The sequence below is a fragment of the Rhineura floridana genome, chromosome 13, assembly GCF_030035675.1.
Source record: "Rhineura floridana isolate rRhiFlo1 chromosome 13, rRhiFlo1.hap2, whole genome shotgun sequence".
NCBI classification, from domain to species: domain Eukaryota; kingdom Metazoa; phylum Chordata; class Lepidosauria; order Squamata; family Rhineuridae; genus Rhineura; species Rhineura floridana.
Genome location: NC_084492.1, coordinates 40094343 through 40116570, shown reverse-complemented (window position 1 = coordinate 40116570; position 22228 = coordinate 40094343). Strand labels below are relative to the sequence as shown.

The 22228-nt window shown below is 47.6% G+C and overlaps 1 protein-coding gene across 3 annotated transcripts; it reads left to right on the top strand.

Moving 5' to 3' along the window:
* Positions 1-4853: 4853 nt before the first annotated feature.
* Positions 4854-21243, top strand: TERF2 (telomeric repeat binding factor 2). 3 transcript variants are annotated; one of them, XM_061594107.1, is made up of 9 exons: positions 4854-5124; positions 6160-6374; positions 9306-9392; positions 9756-9902; positions 11624-12030; positions 14647-15036; positions 16969-17051; positions 18438-18502; positions 19925-21243. In XM_061594107.1, exons 1-9 carry the CDS (start codon positions 4905-4907, stop codon positions 20081-20083), a joined length of 1773 nt encoding a protein of 590 aa, XP_061450091.1. In that variant the 5' UTR covers positions 4854-4904; the 3' UTR covers positions 20084-21243. The 3 variants fall into 3 exon arrangements, with proteins under 3 accessions (XP_061450091.1, XP_061450094.1, XP_061450092.1); XM_061594108.1 differs by lacking the exon at positions 4854-5124 and adding an exon at positions 5148-5287; XM_061594110.1 differs by lacking the exon at positions 14647-15036 and having other exon boundaries at positions 4863-5124.
* Positions 21244-22228: the final 985 nt, after the last annotated feature.

Sequence of the window (22228 nt, the reverse complement as noted above, 5' to 3'; positions counted from 1 at the left end):
ACCTATTTACTAGAGAGGGAGGCCAAAAAACATTGCCTGCCTCCAGCTCCAGCCTGTTGTCACAGCCTATTGTTTTGCAAACTACACTTCTTCAGGTGCATTCCTCACTTTCCCTTCCTGGAAATTTGAGACTGGAGAGAAAAAGCAAGGTACCCTGCACTTGGGAGTGAAAAGGACAGGTAAGGAGAAGTGGGGCAATTTCCATCATATGGACTAACACTTTGGGGGACATAGCTGTAGGGCAATCTATAGGAAACCGTGCTTTGGCAGCATCTGGGTTGCAACTGGAGATCTTTTGCCCTTGGCACAATTCAGCAGAGCATCCTGAAACACTGACATATGTTGGAGATGGGCGTCCACCATCATCCTCTTTGTCTCCGCCAGCTTTCCTCCTCTTCTTTTTTTGTTTTGTTTAACCTCCAGCACGAGGAAGAGTTCAGTTCAGTGATGCTTGAAAGGTAGGTCGCTGTTGTGTATGTTTTAGCAGGTCCTAAGAAGATATCCTACTACTGCTGGGTGTTTTCTCTAATGGTCCAACGCATTTATCTAGCCCACCTCTCCTCCAAGGAGCTCAAGGCAGGTACATTGATCTGCCTGCTCTCCCTTTTATGCTCACAACAACCCAGAAAGTTAAGTGAGCAAAAAATTGAACCCAGCTCTCCTAGTCCAACAGTCTTGCCACTCTCACAGGCTAGCTCTTATTGCTCTCTATAATGCCTGAAGGCACTGCATGTCCCTCTCATTCATTTTCTGAGTTTGGGCTTGTGATTTTTGAAGTCTTGAGGTGTAGCAAAGGGCCAAAGATTCACTGCTTTTGCTGCCTTCGGTATCTGCACAGCCCTGAGGGTGCTTGCCATGCCATTGGACATAGCAATTCAGGAAACTGCTTTATACTGAGTCAGACCACTGGTCCATCTAGCTCATCATTGTCTGCACTGACCGGCAGCAGCTCTCCAGGGTTTCAGGCAAGGGTCTGTCCCAGCCTTACCTGGAGATGCTGCTGGGGATTGAACCTGGACCTTCTGCCTGCAAGGCAGATGCTCTGCCATTGAGCTACATTGCTTCCCCACTGAGATTATTTGCCAATAGGAAAATGTACACAATTTATGCAAAATTAATCATTGCCCATGCTAAGCCCTAGGGATCAGCTTTGGGCAACTGTGTGGTAAATCTTAGGCTAACCAGGGACGTTGTGGGCCAACTAAGAAATTTACTTCATCTCTTCCTTACCAGTAACCCCCCAAAAAGACCTTGAGAAAAATCAGAAAAAGATTGTCATACGAGTGACCATATACAATTTGTTTCTTTGAGTTACAATAAAACAAAAAGACCTGCAAGAAATGGAGAAGGTGTGGATGTCACAGTTGTGGCATCTTGAAGATTTGTTGTGGAGGTGGGGACTTGAGCATCCTCACCTTTGGCCCTCTGAAAGCTTTTGCCACAATAAATATGAACTGATACAATTTACATGGAATTAAGTCCCACTGTGTTCCATCGCTCTTACTCCCAAATAAGAATGCACAGGCAGGCAGGGCAGCCTCAGTTCCACAGCTGTTATTGTGAGGGGCAAAGTGCAAAAAGTATGCAAGCTCAGCTCACTTCCTTCTGAGTAAAGATGCCGGTGATTGGGCTGCACACCCAATACACGTGGCTGGTTATGCAGCAGTAAATCTCTGCTGAGACCTGCCCTTGTGATCAACTTCACTGAGAACAGTCCTCGGAAGCAAAAACAACCAAAGAGCCTTGTGGCACCTGAGTAACTAACACATTTATTATTATGGCAGAAGGTCAGATGCATGAAGTGAAATCTCACTCTCACTAGACTCATGAGGAGGATTCCCCGTCTGAGTAGCCATGTGTCATAGGCCCCAAGGAGAACCTTTGGCAAGATTGGGAGGGGGGCTGGGAAAAACACGGGATAAATGTTTCCAGAAATCTCTGGCATCTCTGAGTCTGGTAAGTCAAATGGTGCCCATAACTCTGCTGCATCTATGACAGAGAGAAAGGAATTCCCATTGGCACCCAGCTCAGACCTGGCTGTTGAACAGATAAAACTTAATAAACGGTCTGGAGTCTTCCAGAGAGAGCAAAGTGAAAGTATTATGTCAGAGTCAGAGTTTACACGTTCATTAAGGTCATGTAGATTAGAAAAGAGACAGTGTCAGCTAAAGGAAAACCTCTTTGCTACTAGAAGAAGCCTTCAACTTGCAGCAAAAACTGGAAAGTACTAGAGAATGCTTGGACAAGTAATGTGCCCACCCACCTCTCTTATATCTAGCAAGATTAGGCTGGGCGTGATTAGGTAGTTGCGAGAACAGTCTGCTGTTGCCTCCACATGCCTAGTTTGTATCTGTATCTAGCCTGCTTCTGAGATATGTCTAGTCTGTTCCATATCTGTATATTGAATCATGCCTAGAAGGCCTAATGCTGTGTTCCTGAAGTGGCTTCTGGAATAAAACTTCAGAAAAAATTCAGTAACTGAGTCCCCAGTCTGCTTCTCTGATTGGGAGACAGGACACCATGAACAGGGCTGCTGAGAACATGGCACTGGGCCTGGGACAAGATGCATGATTGGACTACTCTCCCTAAATCTTCCTGCAAACCAAATGTTAATACTTTCTTTAAACAATTTTTAAATGGTTTAGGTTTAACTTAGGGTGAGAAAGATTGGAAATAAATGAAAAACATTTATCAGAATGTGATAGTTAATATGTTTATTAAAAACAACACTTCAAAATAATCCTTGAAAATGCATTTTTTTTGTGTTGCACTTTTAAAGACATATATATTCAACATTATTCTGAGACGTACTTTATATCAGTTCAGGCTAATTTTTATGTTGCTTCCAATGGTGTAAACAGTTTTACATTTTTTACTTAGTGCAGGACCTACAAAGAATGTCCAGAAAATTTATCATGGTCCTAAATTTCCTGCAAGTACTGTACGCTAGTACCGAACACTAATATTAACTTGATGTTTGAAGAACAAGTGCTGCATATTTGGTTTTACTCACAAAAAGAAAAGTAAAATATACAAATTTCTTCCAGTGTGTTAAGTGTACAAACAAATTAATTCACAATGAAATATTCAATTATGAGATATGAGACTAATCTAGCACTATGGTTGTGGGATGCTGAGTTTTCTGTCTTACTCATAGGAATCTTGTTGTGGTTGGTATGGCATTTAGGAAATTACCAGTCTTTTGTTTTTGTTTTTCTGTTTGCATTTCATTTACCTCTGACCTTACTCCCTTATATCCATAGAAGCAACAACAGTGGTTCCATGTGGTCAGCTCAACCCCCTTAAACCCACTAATGATGCACCTTGTTATTTGCATGATGGTTTGTTTCTTGCCCAATAGTGGTAAGAGAAAAAACTCACATACTTAGAAATGTGGCTTCAATTGCTATTGTTCCCAACCTACTGTTTGTGAAAGTAGAGCAAACCATGTGTGTTTTCTCTCTGTCAATTATTACTCACTGGAATTGCGTTGGCTATCAAAATGAGTTTATAGCAGCCCACAAAGTAGGCAGGAAAGAGTAGAGAATCTTATCTCTTACTCATTTCTCAAACCTCTATCTGCAGTGAAGGGTCAAGTCTGTAAAGTGGTTTAGAGCAGCCATGCTAAAAGGCAGACAGGGCATTCCAGGCAAGGGGTTACCAATTCTGTTTGGATATTGTTGCAGAGGATCCCTAGTCAAGCCTTATCAACAGCACAATCCTAACAATATCTACACAGAAGTAAGTCCTGTTGAATTGTATGGGGCTTGGTCCCTTAGTAAGTGTGCTTAGAATTGCAGCCTTCAGGGACATCCATCTTATCAACAGCACAATCCTAACAATATCTACACAGAAGTAAGTCCTGTTGAATTCTATGGGGCTTGGTCCCTTAGTAAGTGTGCTTAGAATCGCAGCCTTCAGGGGCATCCATCTTTACTCCTACGCTCCCATCTAACATCTCCACAACACTAGGCTTTCTTCCAACAGTCTTCTGTTGACTGTCCTGGCCTGAGGGCACTTAAATCCTTCTTGCCAGAAGCAAATAGGCTAGATTAAATGTTCCTTACCCAGAATCTCTAAGCAGTTAAGAAGAAGTGATCTCATCGCTTCAGCTGGATCTGGGAACACCTTCATTTAGCTAAGATTTCTATCTTAATTTTGAATCTGAGAAATTTTTTTGAGTGGTATGCTCCAAGCGATTGTGGCTGATGCTTAATATATCATGCTTAATGACATCACTAGGGCACACCCCTGTGATCCACCCCTGAAATCTCAGGGTTTGGGGTGCTTCTGACCTGGTAACTAGACTGTGTATGTGTGCATAGTGGGTGCACATGTGTGTGTGCTTGGCTGTTGGTGAGCTATGAAAGCAAGGCAGGGGGCAGAGCCCCCCCCCAGTCTAAATCATATTAATAAACGTTGGTGCTTGTAAAATACTTGAATGTGCTGAGATTTAGCAACAGACCTTATTGCCACTCCCTGGTCTGTTGAGATACCAAAACTTATTTAGAAACTATTGTTTTAGTTTTTTTTCATGCTCCGGGCCCCAAGGAGCCCAGGCCCTCCAGAGGTCCGGGCCCCAGGGATTCTGCCCTCCATCCCGCCTCCATCCCGCCCTCCTCTGCGCCGGCCACGACTAGGACCCTGCACTCTGTAACCTCAACAGCCTCCGCTGTTCAACCTGGAGCCCTCCTGATTGTTTGGACTACAACTCCCACCAGCCCAAGCCAGCATGTGCTGCTTTCCAAGATAGCGAGGCGGGGTTTCCAGACTGCCGCTGAGTCCCCAGGTTTGAGGGCGGCGCCTCGGTGCATCCTGGGAAATGTAGTTCCGCCTGCACAGCGACCCCCGTTCTAGCCCGCCATTTGCACTACGTCACTTCCGCCGCACCCCTTCCGGGCGGGATGGCGCGCGGGCGAGGGAAGCTGGCGGGCGGCGACCGCGGAGCATCCTCTGTCATGCCGGTGGCGGCTGCGGCGGCCGAGGGAGCCGCGGAGGTCCGCGGAAAGGCGCTAGAGGAGGCGGTGAACCGCTGGGCCCTGCTCTTCTACGCCCACCAGGCCATGCAGGCCTTTCGGGCCGGGCGCAGCCGGGACTTCCGCCAGCTGCGTGACGTCATAAATGGTGGGGAAGGGCCCGGATGTGCCTGTTTAAGATTCGAAAGTGGCTTGCTTGCTTGAGTGACTTATAGATATTTATGAATAAAGGGGCATTTTGTAAACATTTGCGCTTGATAAACAGCTATGGCTGTTGTCATGAATGAATGCCAGTACAAATAACAGGTTTGGTAGGTCCCTTAATAGCCTTTATTTCACTTACGTATCTGACACATTTCTCTCCTGGCTTTATGAATTAAGGAGAGCTATTTAAAAACAAAACGCACAAAACACAATCAACAAACCGCAGAGCCGCTGGAAAGGAGCAGCTGTAAACAGCCTAGCAGTGCTTCTCTTAGACAGGGCTGGGACCCTGGCTCCCACCCCCACCCCAAATGAAAGCGTGCGGGGGGAGGGGGAGACGTGGACCCACGGGGGGAGGGGCTAAAATGGGGAACACAATTTAGGGGGGAAGCCCCTCTCTTCAACCTTCTAGTTGCCCGGATACTTCAGAGCTACCCTCTTGGAAACAAATTTTTCAGTGGGAGATGTGGCAGTGTGTTATGGCACTGGGCTTGATGAACTTTGGGCTCGGGTATCTGTGATGTTTTCCAAAAGCCAGTCATCAGAAAACAGACATAGCACCTTTGGTGTGTAATTATAAAAAGTTCAACTACTTTACATTCATTTTCTCAAATGTTCATTCAGATGTGTTAGCTAATTACAATTTTTACCCTCTGCATTTCTGCCCCACTAAGATGTCTCACTACAATAGTTAAAAATATACTAAAAAGTACTGTGTGTGAATGTACATGTGTGTATGCATATATATACAAATGAATGTTCATGTGTACATTATGCAAATGCAGAGCAGCTCCTGGAGGCATGTTGAGAGGGCATGTTGAGATGGTGGCCTGTCTGCTCATGCCTTTGTTCCTGTAATCTGGCAGGAGCCCACGGCAAGGGTTAGGACTGCTGTGCTCTGGCCAGACCTTTGTACAGCTGGTTTATCTAAACATCTGTTTCTTCTTTGTGGCTGTTTGTCTGCCTTGTGTTTCTCCAGCTGTGCTTGCGCGGCCCTTAGCACTAGAGCAATATATTCTCCTTCAACTGCGGATTATCCAGTTTCTGTCTAGGATTGAAGAAGATTGGACCATTGATACCGAGACCAAGTTAACACCTCTTGAATGTGCCTTAGCTCTTCTGGAGAAGATGCAGAATGAATTGGACATAGACATCAGTGTAATAGAAGAAATAAGACAAAAAATAAAGGAAGCTGTAAGGGTTAACATTTCCTTTTCCATTTAGGCACTAAATATTGTCTATATTGTTTCTCAGACTAAATAGAAAATGTGAGAGCAGTTTTTTAGATTTCATGTTGCTTTTGTTTCAAAAAACTATATATTGGGGGAAGGGTTTAATTTAGGCTCTAATTCACAGCCAGGATTAATTTTCCCTTTCCTTAAATCAGACTTCTAAATAAGTTGACAAAAGTTACTAGAAACAAGGAGGGGACATAAGAATATAAGAAGAGCCTGCTGGATCAGGCCAATGGCTCATCTAGTCCAGCATCCTGTTCTCAGAGTGGGCAACCAGTTGCCCATGGGAAGCCTGCGAGCTGGACCTGAGCGCAAGAGCCCTCTCCCCTCCTGCAGTTTCTAGCAACCCCTGTTTGGAAGCATACTGCCTCTGTCTGTGGAGGCAGAGCATAGCCATCATGGCTAACAGCTCTTGATAGCTTCATCTTCCACGTTATTTGTCTAATACTCTTTTAAAGCCATCCAAGATTGTGGTCATCACTGCCTCCTGTGGAAGTGAATTCCATATGCACTGTGTGAAGAAGTGCTTTTTTTTTTGTCCTGAATTTTTCAACATTCAGCGTCATTGGATGTCCATGAGTTCTAGTGTTGTGTGTGAGAGAGAAAAACTTCTCTAGTCACTCTCTATGCCATGCTTAATTTTATACACTTTTATCATGTCACCTCTTACTCTCCTGTTCTCTAAACTGAAACTTTAGCCTCAAATGCTGCAAATTTGCCTCACAGGGGAGTCACTCCATCCCCATGATCATCTTGGTTGCGCTTTCTTGAACCTTTCCAACTCTACAATATACTTTTTGAGGTGAGGTGACCAGAACTGTGCACAGTATTCCAAATGTGGTTGCACCATAGATTTATATAACAGCATTATGATATCTGCAGTTCTATTTTCCTTTCCTAACGATCCCTAGCATGGGATTTGCCTTTTATGCACTGATGAAACGAGAGAGAAATGGATTCTCAAACGTGCCTGAGTTGATTGAAGTTGAGCACGTTTCAGAAATACAGTTTCCTTCTTCAGGAGCAATCTGGGAAAAGTTGACTTCTTGACTGTAGGGAGGTATCCCTCAATCCAAAGTTACAAGCCTACAGACATTTTAATATCTTGCCTTAAATTTGTATTTAAAAATCACTTTCTTGAAAACATGATCTGATCTAAGAGGTTGGAAACAAAGGTTTGAAAACCCACCTGTTTTACCACAACAAAATGTTTGTGAGTGGAGTTGGGACTCACTAAAGTAATCAAAGAGGAAAAATATTTTAGGACTTAAAAAAATGTTTATCTTGATGTAGTTTCCAAAGTACGAAGGAATATATAAGAAAATCTTGGCCACAGTTGTTGCAGTTGTGAGCCTTTGATTGCAGGTTCTCCTTCAAAGGTTCTGTAATGAAAGAAAAACCAAAATTACTTGGCCAAACTGGCAACTGTCTGCAACAAAACTGTGTTTGGCTTTGTAGGTGAACCATCTCTACTGTGGTCTCCTCTCATCATCTCTGCTCTCACTTTGAGCCATGGTTTTCTAGAACTTAGGCCAATATTTGTTTTCACTGCCCAAGGGATTTATAACGAAACAGATCATTTCTGTCCATTAGCAAAGTGCCTTTTTGACTCTCGGTAAGTAGCCACGGGAGGTAGTCTTGCGTCAGCCTCAAATAAGCTCTTACAAAAGCAGTTTCCTCCTTGAAGCAGCTCCATGTTTGCACAAAGACCCAATTAGAGTTAATTTCCCACCTTTCTCTGTGACGGTCAAGAAAATAGCGGCATAGCACACAAAGTTTCAAAGTCCTTACCTTAATTCACTGCGTCTTGTTTAGATGTGAAAAAACCCCAAGCAACAGAGCTCTCTTTGTACAAGGTGAGGCACCTTCTGGCTGAGCTCTTTAAAGAAGAGTTCAGACTGTACCTCATTAGTTGTGTTCAGTGGAGGTTTTAAAACGCAAGACTTGGTGCTACTGTGGAAATTGGGGGCTTCTGAATCACACTCCCCCTTTGTTGCCTTGGGGCCAATGTTTATCTGCCAGCGGAGATCAGGCTTCCTGTTAAGGATAACTCTAGGTTAAATTCTTGAACACAAATTTTGACTGTGCATTTTTTAGGTTAAAACTGTCCTAATTTGGAGAACGGCAGTATTTTTATTGAACCAAGTCCAATCCTGAGATTCTGTGTGCCTGAAGACTTAGGAAAGGGAATGCCGACACTACCGTGCAGATTGTGGCACTAGGCCCACATTGCAGCAGTGTTCCATCAGCTTCTAAAACAGCGGTGCAAGCCTAGATGCTTACTAGTGGGAAAATTAATGTATTTGTTGAATTTCTATCTCGCCCTTGCTTCTGAAGGAGCCCAAGGCAAAAACAGGAAAAAGAAAAACATACTAAAAACAGTGGAAAAACACTTTAAAATGCAATTACAATTAAAAATATTCTAAAATAACAGTTACAAATATTCTAAAACACCATTAAAAACTGTTTTAAAGATCAGTGGGTTGCTAGGAACAGTCTCCTTCAGCCATCAAATGCTTGGGTAAACAGGAATGTTTTCAATTTCCTCCTTTCTAACACTTTTTTAGGGAGCTTGCAACAAAATGAACCTTTAAGAACCTGCCCTATGTTGGCTCAGACCACTGCGCACCCTCCCCTCGCAGCTAGTGCTGTCTGCACTGATTGGCAGTAGCTTCCTGAGGGCACAGGGAGAGAAAGACATACACAAATGTATAAACAGTATTCGTAACATCACTGAGCTGTGGACTCTCTTGAGATTTCTCAGTAGGCCTGTGGAGAACGGTCTTGGGCAGAGAGTCATGTGAAGCAGAGCTAGAAGCAGAGGGCCTTAGATTAGGAACATCCCCAGTAACTCTTCCTTGCAAACCATTATTTTGTTTCCCTGTTCCAGGCTGTTATTGCCTGCCTTAAGAACAAAGAATACAAACAAGCCAACAAAATCTTGAAGACGCACATGTCAAAGGACCCCAGTTCCCAGGTGAGCTTGCAACACTCATGTTGGGGTGGGCGGTGGAACGTGCCTGTCGTAGAGTCCCTTCACTGGGCTGGAGGCAAAAAAAAGTCATGGGTTATCCTTCCTTCACCCTCTGTTGCAGTGGGTGCCTTGGATACTTGGTGGATTTGCTGACCTCCTGACACCATGAGAGATGTTACAGATGGTGCTCCCCAACTCTCCCATTCGTCATGACTTCCAGGCACTTAGGACGAGGCCTAGGCTGCTTACATGGTTGGGCTTGGTTTGCTTAAACTTCTCAAGGCTGTGAAAGTTCCTTCTCTTTTCTCTCTCCCCTCCCCACCTTTTGACTGCAAGTACTCTCAAAACCCTTTTTTCCTTGCCTAGAAAATGAGGCTGCTGTTGCAGAACATCATCAGAGAAAGGAATTGTGCTCATCCGACCGTCTGGAACTTCTCCTATAAAGCTTTCCAGCAGAGAATACTTCTGTTTTTTGAAAGCTACTTAGATGTTTCTGACCCCTTTCTCTTAGAGGTAAGTGTTGCTGCTGAGTCCTGGTTGAGTGAGCCGCAGGGTGTTGCAGCGGGAGGTCTGTGGCTCAGTGCCAGAGTGTGTGCTTAGCCTGCAGAAGGTCCGGGTTCAGTCCCCAGCAGCATCTTCAGGTCGGGCTGGGGGAGACCCCATGCCTGAAGCCCTGGTGTTGAGACCCAGCCCTCCCAGGAGGGTCAGGGAGGATAGCCGGTCGAGCCTCAGCTTCCCCAGATGGAGCGGGGAGAGGAATCAGAGGTAGATGGTAAAGTGTTTTTAGCGTTTCTGTGTGCCACCCTGGGCTCCTGCTGGGAGGAAGGGTGGGATAGAAATCGAATAATAAATAAATAATAGATGAGGCTTTCGAGGACAATGAGGGAGGGGGTGTAGTTGGCAGTCTGCCAGTTCCCACGGACGGTTCTCCCACTGAGGCAGACCTCGCTCCACCTACAGACGCCCCAACAGAGCCTTTGGGGGATGACTTGGTGCGTGTGCCAACTCCACCCCCCCCAGGACTCCCTGCCTGGCACTTCAAATGCTTCCCACCCCCTGAAGCCGAGGCGGCACCTATCGAGCCTGTACTGTCGGATGAGCCGGCGGAGGCTTGCCCCGTGCGAGGCACCCCGAGAAGCGGGTCGGTCAGAAGGTGGGACTTTGAAGGAGTCAGAGATTACGAGCGAAGACCTTCCCTACTTAAGGCGGCGCCCCCCTGACTCGAGTGCTGAGTCAACTTTCTCCATACGCTGCAGAGCATGCTTAGTTAGCATCAGTAGTGAGACAGACTAGTTAGCTCCATGAAATGTACTGCCTTTGATGTAACAGTGACTCTAATAAAACAGGAATTATTACCAGTCTTGCCTCCGTTTCCGTTGACGGGCTCTGGGCAGGACATCTGGAGAGCCCCTGCTGCCAGTCCGTGTGTGATAATCAAGCTAGACAAATGGTCTGACTCAGTATAAGGGAGCTTCCTATCTTCATATATTCCTGTGTGCTGACGGAGCACTTCAATATCACCCAAACTGCCTCAGCAGAACTGTTGCTGTCTGGCCCCTGTATCAAACAAGCACATTCAGCATCTGAGGCTTAAAACAGGAGCTTTCCCCTAGAAAGGCTGTGGTGGGTTTGGGGTTATATTTTTGTGGGGAGCAATGCACCCTAACACAAGGTTGCATTTGGCGTGCACCAGCCTTCCCCAATCTGGTGCCCAGAAGATGTTTTGAACATCTAAGGCCCTCCTCCGAGTACCATCCCATCGAGAAGCTCGGAGGGTGGTGACTAGAAATAGGGCCTTTTCGGTTGTGGCTCCCGAACTATGGAATGGTCTCCCCCATGAGGTGCGCCTGGCGCCGACGCTGCTATCTTTTCGGCGCCAGGTGAAAACCTTTTTATATTCCCAGGCATTTTAATGCGTATTATTATATGTATTGTTGTATTTTGCTGCTGTTTGATTATTTTTGTTTACCTTTGTTGGTTTGATTCTATTGTTTTATTGTATTTATATATTCCTGATTGCTTTATTTTATCTACACCGCCCAGAGAGCCCTTGGGCTTAGGGCGGTATATAAATAAAATAAATAAATAAAACTCCCAGCAGTTCCGTTGTCAGGTAGCTGTGCTGGCTGGTGGTAGTCCAAGCCGTCTTCAGGGCACCAGGTGTACATAATTAGAAAAAGAGAATAAAGCAGGGAAGCTTTCTCTGCTGACTGTGTTCACGCTGTCTATTTAAGATGGCAAAAAAGAATTTGGGTGACAAGATGGAGACCAGGCTCAATCCTGTGGCAGCAGCCCGTGAGGAGATGGTGGTATCGGAGCCTGTGGAAGAAGCTCCTGAGGTGGCGGCAGCAGACCATGAGCCTGTGGGGAGCTCTGAGGAGGCTTCAGCAGAGCCCAGGCCCGAGGGAGGGCCCAGTGATGTGGTGGAGGAACGGCCAAAGCCTTTGGAGGGAGGCCGCAGAGCAGCTGCAGGGCCTTTGCTGGAGGCAGGAGCAAGCAAAAGGGGAGCTGCTTTGGAACTTGCCACAGTGGCTGATGAGAGTACAGCATCTTCAGAGCCTGCGGGAGAAGCCAGGGGGACTGCAGAGCCTGCGATGGTTGTTGTTGCCTCCGTGTCAGCAGCTTCCAGGGACTTGGACAGGTGAGCAGCCTCTGACTTCTTGCCCTTATTGACTGCGGGGAGTGAGGGAGTGAGGTTGCAAGTGTTGGGTTGTGACCTGCTGCTCTCCTCCTGTCTCTTCTCCGTGCTGGGCAGGTGTGAAGAGGCAACTGTTTTGCCATTCTATTTCTGGCTGTCAGCATTATTATTGTTATTATTATTATTATTGTTATCATTATCATTGTGATTTATACCCCGCCTTTTGGCCAAAAGCCCTCAAGGCGGCTTACAAAGAAAAATAAACACAGGTATAAAAATAGAATAGAAGCAATACAATTTACAAAAAGTAAATGAAATAGCAACTAACGTCACCATGATCAGCCCCGCCAAGAAAGAGGAGGTGGTGTTAGCAGGGGTGGCAGCTCCCGAGAGGTGGAAGGGCGACGGGCATTGGGTACCGCGAAGCTGCTGCTCCCGGGCTGCTGCTGCTGCTGCCGGTGATGGTTGATGTTGGGGGGCTGCTGCGGGAGCTCGGGCTCGGGGACCTGGGCCTTGCCGGAGCAGGAGGAGGAGAAGGACGTGGTGGCGGCGGCTGGTGTTGAGCAGGAGGCCCCGCGCCAGAGGCCCTGCGCCAGGCTGTTGGTGGGCAGGAGGCCCCGCGCTGAGAAGCAGCAGCGAGGACCTGGGCCTTTCCTGGAGCGCTCATGCTCAAATAGCCCCTGCTGCCATGGGGGCAAGCTCAGTGCCATCTTTGCTACCTGCAGCAGGCCAAGGAGATTTTTCGACTGTTCCCTTAGAACCCTGTTTCCTGGCCCGTCCCTGCCTAAGATTCAGGGTGGGTTGCAGTCGTGCTAGAATTGCCAAGAAAGCAGTGATAAAATGTCAAAAGAAGCCTACCTGACTGACTTCTGATTCTGAAGAGCCAGCCCTAAGATAGAGGCTTAACAGCTCCTCCAAGATTAAACTAAGCAACGGCACAAGCAGATCTCTGTGGGATCTATAAGGCTTCTCTTTGGCAGCAAAGGTAGGGCAAATCTCTGGCAGAGGCCGGAGCAAGAGAAAGGGAGCAGCGGACAGGATGGTTTGCTGTGGTCTGGACTGGGATGGGCAAGGGTTGAAGTCAAAGCTCTCTCTGTGTGTTACAAGGTTCAACGTAGCCGAGAGTCGCAAAGCATAGAACTCCTGCGGCCTCTTCTCTTTCCTCCCCAGCAACTCCATCCAGAGCCCTCCTTGCCACCAAGCTTTTCCTGTGTCCCACTGGTTCTTGCTACCATCATTCCACTTGCCAACACTATGCCTTGCTTCTCTGTCTCCTTCATGGCCTTCCTGGACTGCTCCTCCCTCCCTCCCTCCCACTTGGGGCCAGCATGGCTTAATGAGCTGCTCTCTCAGTTGGCACAGTGCACTACATTTCCTGTCACTGCCTGCTTCTTTCTCTGGAATGTCTCACTCGCACTTAACACACTTGTCCCAACTGAAATCTGTGACCCTCTGTCACACACACTGAATTAAATCTGGCTTTTTTGTGTAAAAGAGAACCGTGGGGGAAATACCCAGCATCTGAGGCTGAGCATGATAAACAGGACACAGCGGAGGTCATGTGCAGTGGCATATTATGAATATTTGGCTGGCTGACACACAGCCAATCAGTGTGAATATCTATGGCACAATCCAAGTGAACTTTAATGTTGCTTAAGTGTCCTGTTGCCTTCAGAAGCAGAAGGTTATGCCTGAACTTTTCTCACCTGCAGAAATGAAACTGGGTCATCTCGCACATGCTTAACTTGTGTCCTAACATGATGCTGCCTGGTTGTACCCACCCCTGCTTCTGGAAAGCTCTGGCCCTTTTGCCTTTGAATAAGAGGTCCTGCTTTGTGTCCTTGCCCTGTGTAGAGAGAGAAATCCAAGGAGAAACCCATTAACTTCACAAGTGCCCTCCTCTGTTCTAAGTAGAACATTCTGTGCAGTGCAGATGGCATGTGGGTTGCATGGAGTATAAGCTCCTTGGCTGAATATAGGTTATTTTAATTGCAAACCCATGCATGCTTGTTCAGAAAATATATGAATTCTATAACATGGACATCAATTTTAATCTGTGTTTGTACATGACTTAAGCCATTATTTAAATTGCCTTGATTGAAAAGAGTCTGCCAAAGCTTCAGAAAAAGAGGATTGGGTTCTTTGGCACTTTAAAGACTAGTTCCTTGATAGCAGGAGCTAAATGAACAGGTAAAAGGACTAAAATAATAATATTTCTGTGATTATGGCTATGGTTTGAGTCACTGAGATGCCTTCAGAGTGCTAAAGATTGTTGTGATTTCAGGCGAAGTGGCTAAATGCAAGTGGACTCACTTGAAGTCTTGTTCTGGATCACAGACCACTCACTTTCTTACTATTCTGCCTGTGGAGGGACTCGGTGTAATTAAAAGACTTCCATCCATCCTCTTAACATGAGGAGAAGGTGTTCCTCCAGAGAGAGTGCCCTGGCTGCTTTAGTTCTGTCGCTTGAGTGCTTTTAAATGGCTCTTTCTTCATCAGAAGACAATTGTTCTGGGATAGTTTCCTGCAAGAGGTGGCACTTAGCTTAGCTGCTGTTGCCATGGAATGTAAGATGGTTAATCTTGTGGAGCTACCAGGTATGGTTTCTTTGTTTTGTAGATGCCCACCTAAGAGGCCAACCTCCCACGGATTTTCAGCTCTGAGAGAAGCTTTCAAGATTCTGTCCAGTTTCCCAGACGCTGATGAAGAATTTTCAAAACTGGATGAGGCAGATTGGACCTGCCCCAAGCCTCACTCAGCTTCTGCTTTCCAGGCAGCCAAGTGCCAGAGGGGAGGGGGGGAGCAGGAGGAGGAGGCCTCTGGGACCCTCTCCCTGGTGCAGAGCACTGAATGCTCCATAAGCAGGCTGGTTATGGGGTCTGGGGGCAAATACTGCTGGAACCCCCCCAGTGCCTCCCCAGCATCATCCAGGAGGCCTGTGGTGACTTTGACTGTCCAGCCGGCCCAGCCCCAAACATCCACCCAGCCTGCTGGCTGCAAGCATCCCAGGTATGGGGTGGTGACTGCTTTGGGGGTTGCGCTGGGGAGCTGGCAGAGGGGAGTGGTTAAGAGCAGGCACTTTGCAAGGGCTTCCTGGGATGGTCTTAGGCCTTAGCCCAGCTTTCCTCAGCCTGGAGCTGTCCAGTCGTTTTGGACTGCTGCTCCCATCATCTCCAGCGTCATGTGGCTGTGCTGGTTTGGGCGGATGGGAGTTGTAATCAAAAACAGCAGAGACCATCCGGTTGGGGAAGGCTGCCGTAGCCGTTCCTCCATCAGCTCTGTCCAGCGAGGATGCCAGTCCTGGCCTGCTCTTCAGGGTGGCGGACAAGATTGCTGGGTGACTCGGCGTGAAACGCTTTGAGCGCTTCAGTAGTGCAGAGGGGGCTCCCCGGAGCATTGTTGCTACCCAGTCTGCTGGCAGCAGCTACTTCCTGCGCCATGTGCAAACCTCCACGTGGTGCCTCTTGGAGGAGGGAGAGGCGGCAGTGCCTGTGGCAGCCGAGCCTGGAGGGGTGCAACGAATTAGGGGAAATCTTGGAGGGCAGAAGTCCCGGTGGCACGTGGGGCCGGGGGTGGAATCCTTTTCAGCCTGAGGAGGGCCGCATTCCCTTCCGGGGGGGGGGCAACATGCCAGCAGTGGGCGGGGCCAGAGGCAAAAGTGCGATGCATGTAGGAGGACATGCACTTAGGCACCCCTCCCGATCCTCCATTGAGGGAAAGAAGAAGCATGATCAGAAGGACGTATTTCTTCCAAACAGGGCTGGTCAGGGGCGTGGCCTGGGGGAGTCCCGAGGGCCTGATAGAAGGGCTTGGAGGGCTGCATTTGGCCCCTGGGCCTGAGGCTCCCGACCCCGGACTGAGAGGCTGGGATTCGGAACCCTTTGTTGGGAAGCGGTTTATAAGCAAGTGTGGCCTTGCGCGTGGGTCGCTTGGGCAGGCTCCTGCCCTGCTAGTGCCCAGCTTCTTGTGATGCTTTTCTTGTCTTGGCTGTGATGAGGCCTCTGCTTCTGATGTCACAGCATATGCGCAGAATTTGGTAAGCGGCCCAGGACGCAGTGCCTGAAGATTCCTTCTCCTTTTTGCCTCCCCCCCCCGCCACCAATTGCTGTGGACATATGTGGGCAGTGCCTGGTGGAATCCCAGAAGCTGCAGGAAAGGTGGATTGGGGCTTGTGGTGGTGGTGGGGCGTTGCTCTGGGTCCAGCTAGTAGAGGCAGGCACCTTTGCTGAACTGGATTTATTTATGTATTTATATTATTGCGTTTATATCCCGATGTCTTTCCTCCAAGAAGGTTAAGGCGGTGTACATGGTTCTCTTCTCTATTTTATCTTCACAACAACCCTGTAAGGTAGGTTAGGCTGAGAGGCAGTGATTGGCATGAGGTCACCCAGTGAGCTTCATGGCTAGTGGGGATTTGAACCCTGGTCTCACATTTCATAGTCTAGCACTCTGACCACGTTGCCACACTGGTCTTTCATTATTCCGATTGCAAAGGTGGCAGAATTCACAACAAGGGCTCCGTGTCCATTCAAGGCTGACATTTGTGGGCCAGACTCTGTTGATGCCTGAAGTGTCAGCGTTGGCTGCCAGACAGAGAGAGAGAGATAAAATGTAGAGGATGCGGTTTCTCTCTCCCATCTCCATCCTGTTCGTACTGCCTGCTTTTAAGGTGCTTTTATTGTTTGCTGCTCTGGGTGCCTTTTTGGAGGAAGGGCAAGACAGAAAATTTAATAATAATAATAATAATAATAATAATAATAATAACACATGTGTATGCAGGTTCTTTGTGATGGTGTGTCTGCTGCAATAAATTCTCCTGGCAACCTGCCTGATATATATCCATAGTTCTGCCTGTATCTGACATTAATGGATGCAACACCACCTTTTTCCCTCCTCTGTGGGGCAGGACCTGGCTCACTTGTGTTTCTTTGCTGCATTCAGATTAGCCAAGAAGAGGCTGATGTCTTCAGTGCAGCACGGAGAGAAGGAGGTCTGGAGTGACGAGGATGAGATCTTCAACCAGAGTAAGTGGCGCTGTTTGATTTTGCCTGCCTTGTTTTTGGCGTTCTTTGTCCCCAGGCCGCCATTGCGTAGCACCTCCTCTCTGGACAGGCCCAAGCAGCAAAGCTGCCAAATGGCCGAGTCTTCTTTGTGGGTGCCTGAATGTCACATGCTGAGAACTGTGAGTTCTGGCTGCCCGCTCTCTGGAACCGATGGCAGCTGGAGCGTGGAGAGTCCAGGCTACCTGACCACACAAGCAGCCCATGCAGTTATTTGGGGTCCTGTGAAGCAGCCAGCAGCATCTACAGGGTCCAGAGGGGGATTTTGGGGTACAGCTCTTGGATCCCACAGAAAAGTAAAAGGTTTCGGTTGTCTGCTTGAGAAATCAATGCCTTGCCCCTTGAGTTGCAAGTGACCAGCTTATTGTTTTGTTAGGCAGGTGGCCAGACCAGGAAGCTGTCGAGTGCTCAGCTGTCTCACGGCTCACTTTTCTGTTTCAACTATCTGGGCTGTTTTCATGCCCAGGCTGGATAAATTAGCCTGAGGTGGTGCTTCCACAGCCCTTCCCAAATCGCATTAATTAATTAATTGGTTGGTTGGTTGATTGATTGATTGATATCCCACCCTTCCTCCCAGCAGGAGCCCAGGGCATTACCTAATGACTTCACACCAGGACGGGGTGGGGTTTGCTGTCCAAAGTGGTGGGACTGTGGCCAGTGTGGTAGGACAGGAGGCTTGCTTAGGGCATGAATACACTGGCTGAAGGCAAAATTCTCAAAACCTGATAAACATCTTTTGAAATATAAAGAGAGATCAACTTTCCTAAATGCTGCTAGAATTAGGTGACAACTGTGAGTAAAAACAGGTGCCTACTTGTGTAACGGTTAGAGTGTTGGACTAGGACCTGGGAGACCAGGGTTCGAATCCCCACACAGCCATGAAGCTCACTGGGTGACCTTGGGCCAGTCACTGTCTCTCAGCCTCAGAGGAAGGCAGTGGTAAAACCGCCTCTGAATACCGCTTACCATGAAAACTCTGTTCATAGGGCTGCCCATAAGTCGGGATTGACTTGAAGGCAGTCCGTTTCATTTTCATTTGCTACGTAGTCCCACGTTGTGAAATAGGTCATCAGTAGCTGGCTGCCTATGTAATGCATGATCAAAGGTTGCATGAAATTTGACCACCATCCTGGATTTCTGATGAGGTGCGGTAGAGATAAACCTTCCCAAACACTGAGCTGGTAGCAATAGCCGGCTTAGCTTACCAAGTGGTTACCTGCATCCCGTGGCAAGTTACCATGTGATAGGTGGTTGCCTTCATTTGCCTTCTGAAAGGAGAAGTCCCGCAGCTGCGGTTGTGCTGCTGAGCGTCTGCAGAGGACAAAGTTTGTAACTCGATTTATCTTTCAGAATCAAAGAGGAACAGTGGCGGTGGCAGCAGCACCAACACTTCCATCTGCAGCACAAAGAAGAAGGTAATGTAGGACACGCCTAGTCTGCGCCTGAGCACCGCTGCGGATAGCGGTCCTCCTTCTCTGAAAGGGAGCACTCGCACTCACACCCACGTGAAATAACTGTGATGTCATTCCCACCAATGGAAAGACAGGAAGCTAGCTTATACTGAGTCCAGTCTGTTTTTAAATAATATTTTTATCAGAAATTTTGTAATACATGATATAGGAAAGGAATTACATACATCAACATGTACATAGTAAGGAATTTATAAATAAATAAATGTAACGAGAATAAACAACAACAAAAATAAATGGAGCTTGGTAATACGAGTATTTTAAAAAAGAAAAGGCATATTGAAAATAAGGTTTCTACATTTGTACACGTTGCATAGTCATGCCCAAATTTAAGGTGTCGTAAGGGTTTATAGAGAGCCAGTGTGGCGTAGCGGTTAAGGTGCTGGACTACGACCTGGGAGACCAGGGTTCAAATCCCCACACAGCCATGAAGCGCACTGGGTGACCTTGGGCCAGTCGCTGCCTCTCAGCCTCAGAGGAAGGCAATGGTAAACCCCCTCTGAATACCGCTTACCATGAAAACCCTATTCAGAGGGTCACCATAAGTCAGGATCGACTTGAAGGCATCCCATTTCCATTCAAGGGTTTATAATATAATCAGGAATTACAAATTATCCTAACGCCTCCTTTAACTCATGCCTCTTTTTGGAAAGAGGATTCCAGTTGCCTTCTTTGTTAGCCACAAATTTTATAAACGGAACTGCTTTCTCGTAAAATGAATAATTCCTTAATTGTTTGGTTAGTTTTTCTATTAATGGCATTGTTCAGATTTGCCGTATACAGAGTCTTGGTCCGTCTGGCCCAGTCCTGTCCATGTGCGCTGGCAGTAGCTCCCGGGGTTCAGGCAAGGAGGCTGTTTCCCAGCCCTGCCTGGTGATGCTGAAGCTGGCACCTTCTGCATGCCAGCATGTGCTCTGCTGCTGCACTTGGGGGCTCTCCCCTAATGAACTAATCAAGGGTCTTGCATCAGCCTAGACGTTTCTGAGGAGCCTGGGCAATCTCAGCCTGATATCTCAACTATCTCTTATGACCTCCTCAACCACTCTAAGGTGGTTGAATTTTATTCCCCCCACCCCCACCCTGCATATTGCAGATGGCAAACAAAAGGAGGGACAACCTGGGGCCCAGTTGAGCTTGACGTCTTGCCATTTGGGCCAGATATTTCCCAGCTGAAAATCCCAGCTGTCAGTCACTGTGTCTCTCATCAGTGGTGATTTTCTGTCGGTGAGACTTGTTGTGCAGCAGTCTCAGAACAATCCAGGGAGGTTGGGGGGAAGCTACTGTTCTGTCTGTAGAAGAGGTCTCTCTCTGTGGGTGGGGTGCCCTTGTGGGACTTGATTGCTGCTCATAAGAATCTCTTTCGTCTAGATTTGGACTTCAGAGGAGTCAAGGTGGATTAAGGCTGGCGTGAAGAAATTTGGGGAAGGGAACTGGAAAGCCATTTTTCGTGCATACCCCTTTGAAGAGCGGACTCCAGTGATGATCAAGGACCGTTGGCGGACCATGAAGAAGCTGGGACTCCTGTGACCGGGAAGAAGGTTGTTGAGGCGAGCGCTTGCGCTCCGAAGCTATGTGGGAAAGAGTGGGCCAGATATACTTTTGCTGTGGGGCAGCGTGCTGAAGACCTGGCAGTCCCTCAGATAGCATTGCAGGAGGCCTCTCTTCTGCTTCTCAGGGTCATTAAGAAGAAACTCCATGCCGTTTGGTTTGGCAATAGCACTCAATGTGCTCCAGGGCAGGACAAAAGTGTTGCTAGTTGTTCTCCAGTTGGGACAGACTGTTCCTGTTGTTGTTGTTTTTCCTGTTGGTGTTTTTAGCCGCTGCCCAAAATGTGGTAGTGGAGTGAAGGTCTTCTGAAAAAAGGCTGAAATGCATTCCACGATCCTTGTTTTCTAAAGAATGCAACAAATAGACTCTTCCTCGTGCTTGGGGGCAGGGGGTTGGTGGACCTAGCACTTTGGTTTGATTGCAAGATTTTCTGAAACATTAAAAAATGTTCTATCTAATCTAGAGGTCCATGAGATGGGAAAACCTAGCTGGTGGGTCTTTGCTTAGATCTAGGCCAGCAGTTTTGTGTGTTGCAAAAGTTTTCTCTCCTTGAGCTCCGTACACTTCCTCTTCTCAAGCGCAAATACGAAGGGGACAAGGGTCGATGCAGAAACGCAAAGCCTTCAGTTACCAAGATCAAAAGTGGCTGTGCCCTCTTTGCAGCTGCTGTCAGATGTCACACGTGGCTCCAGCCATCGAGAGACAGTGGGATGGAATGTGGCCAATGTGGTCTCTGTTGTATGGGCTGCTGCTTTCAGCTTCATGAGATCTCAGTGCTGGGCTCCTTGTCAACGCGATAAACGGAGTTTTCTTCACTTAGTTGTATGTGGTGAATAGGTAACTACAATAGGCCCCTGCTCTATTCGGCATAAATATTCTCCATATGAATATTCAGACAAAAACTACCTGGTGACTTTATCACAGCAAAAGTATTGTTAACAATTCAGCCTTCCTCTTCTGTGGTTCTGCGTGTACAGAAGCTTCTATAGACCCCAACAAGTTCCTACCTATTAATGTGCTGGAGTGCCAGAAATGATTCTAGGGTTTATGTGCCTTTCAGATTACTCTCTTCTCTCATAGTCTCTGCCACCCTGCTTCAGTTCCTTCTGTATTTGGAATAAAGCATGCCAATTCAGTATCTTTGTAAAATGTAGCCTTGGCCTTCATAGTTCTACATGGAAACCTCCTCCCTGGCCCATCCAGGGTTGGACTTCAAGTATGTGTTGAAGGACATGCCGGCTGGCTGGGTCAAGGGCAGGCTGATTGTCTGGGATATAGATGGAGGCAGGCACAGCCATTGAATCTAGTTTCACTCACAAACTGAGTGGCTTCTCCGCTTTCCCTCTACCCCCAGTCACCAAACAGCCACTTTCAAGCCACTTTGTGTGTGTGAGCAGACTTGACCCCAGGGGCTCCCCTCTCTTATCTCAACGGCTGGGAAAACTCCCTCCTGGAGTAGAGGGCATGTCCTTCAAGCACCAACTGCTACAAGCAGGCAGCGTTCACGTTCTGGGGAAACCTTTTTAAGAACAAGGAGGCCGGAAGGATTTGAGCTGCTGCAGAAGCAGCGCAAAGGAAAGGTCAAACTGGTCATGGCAGTTTTTGTCACTGGTGGGCTCGGTCCAGAATGAAGCATTTGAGCGTGGAAGAAATAATGTTCAGATCAGACTGCAGTCTTTGGACTTAAAATGGGTTATGGATGAGTTCCAGTGAGGAAAGGGGGGTGTCTGCTGACCCTCCAGCACAGCTGCTTTGGGGGTTATTTTTGTGCTTTCTGCTATTGCATGAGTGTATTCTGGTGTAAACCTGGCCGCCTGTTGCCTTTAGCATCAGTGGGGGCCCAGCATCCTGTTCTCACAGTGGCCAACCAGATATCCCAATTGGAAGTCTGTCGCAGAGAGCGCCAGTGTGGCTGGAACAGTTAGAGCATCAGACTCGGAGGGGCTGCAGTCCAGACCACTGAGCAGCAAAACTCCCTGGGTGAGTCTGGGCCAGTCTACTCTCTCTACAGGGTGGTGGTTGTGATAAAATAGTGGGGGAGGAACCATGTGTGTCCTCTCAGATTCTCAGGGATAAAAAGAGATCTAAATGAGACAAGGGTGCTGCTGCTGCTAGAGCTCTTCA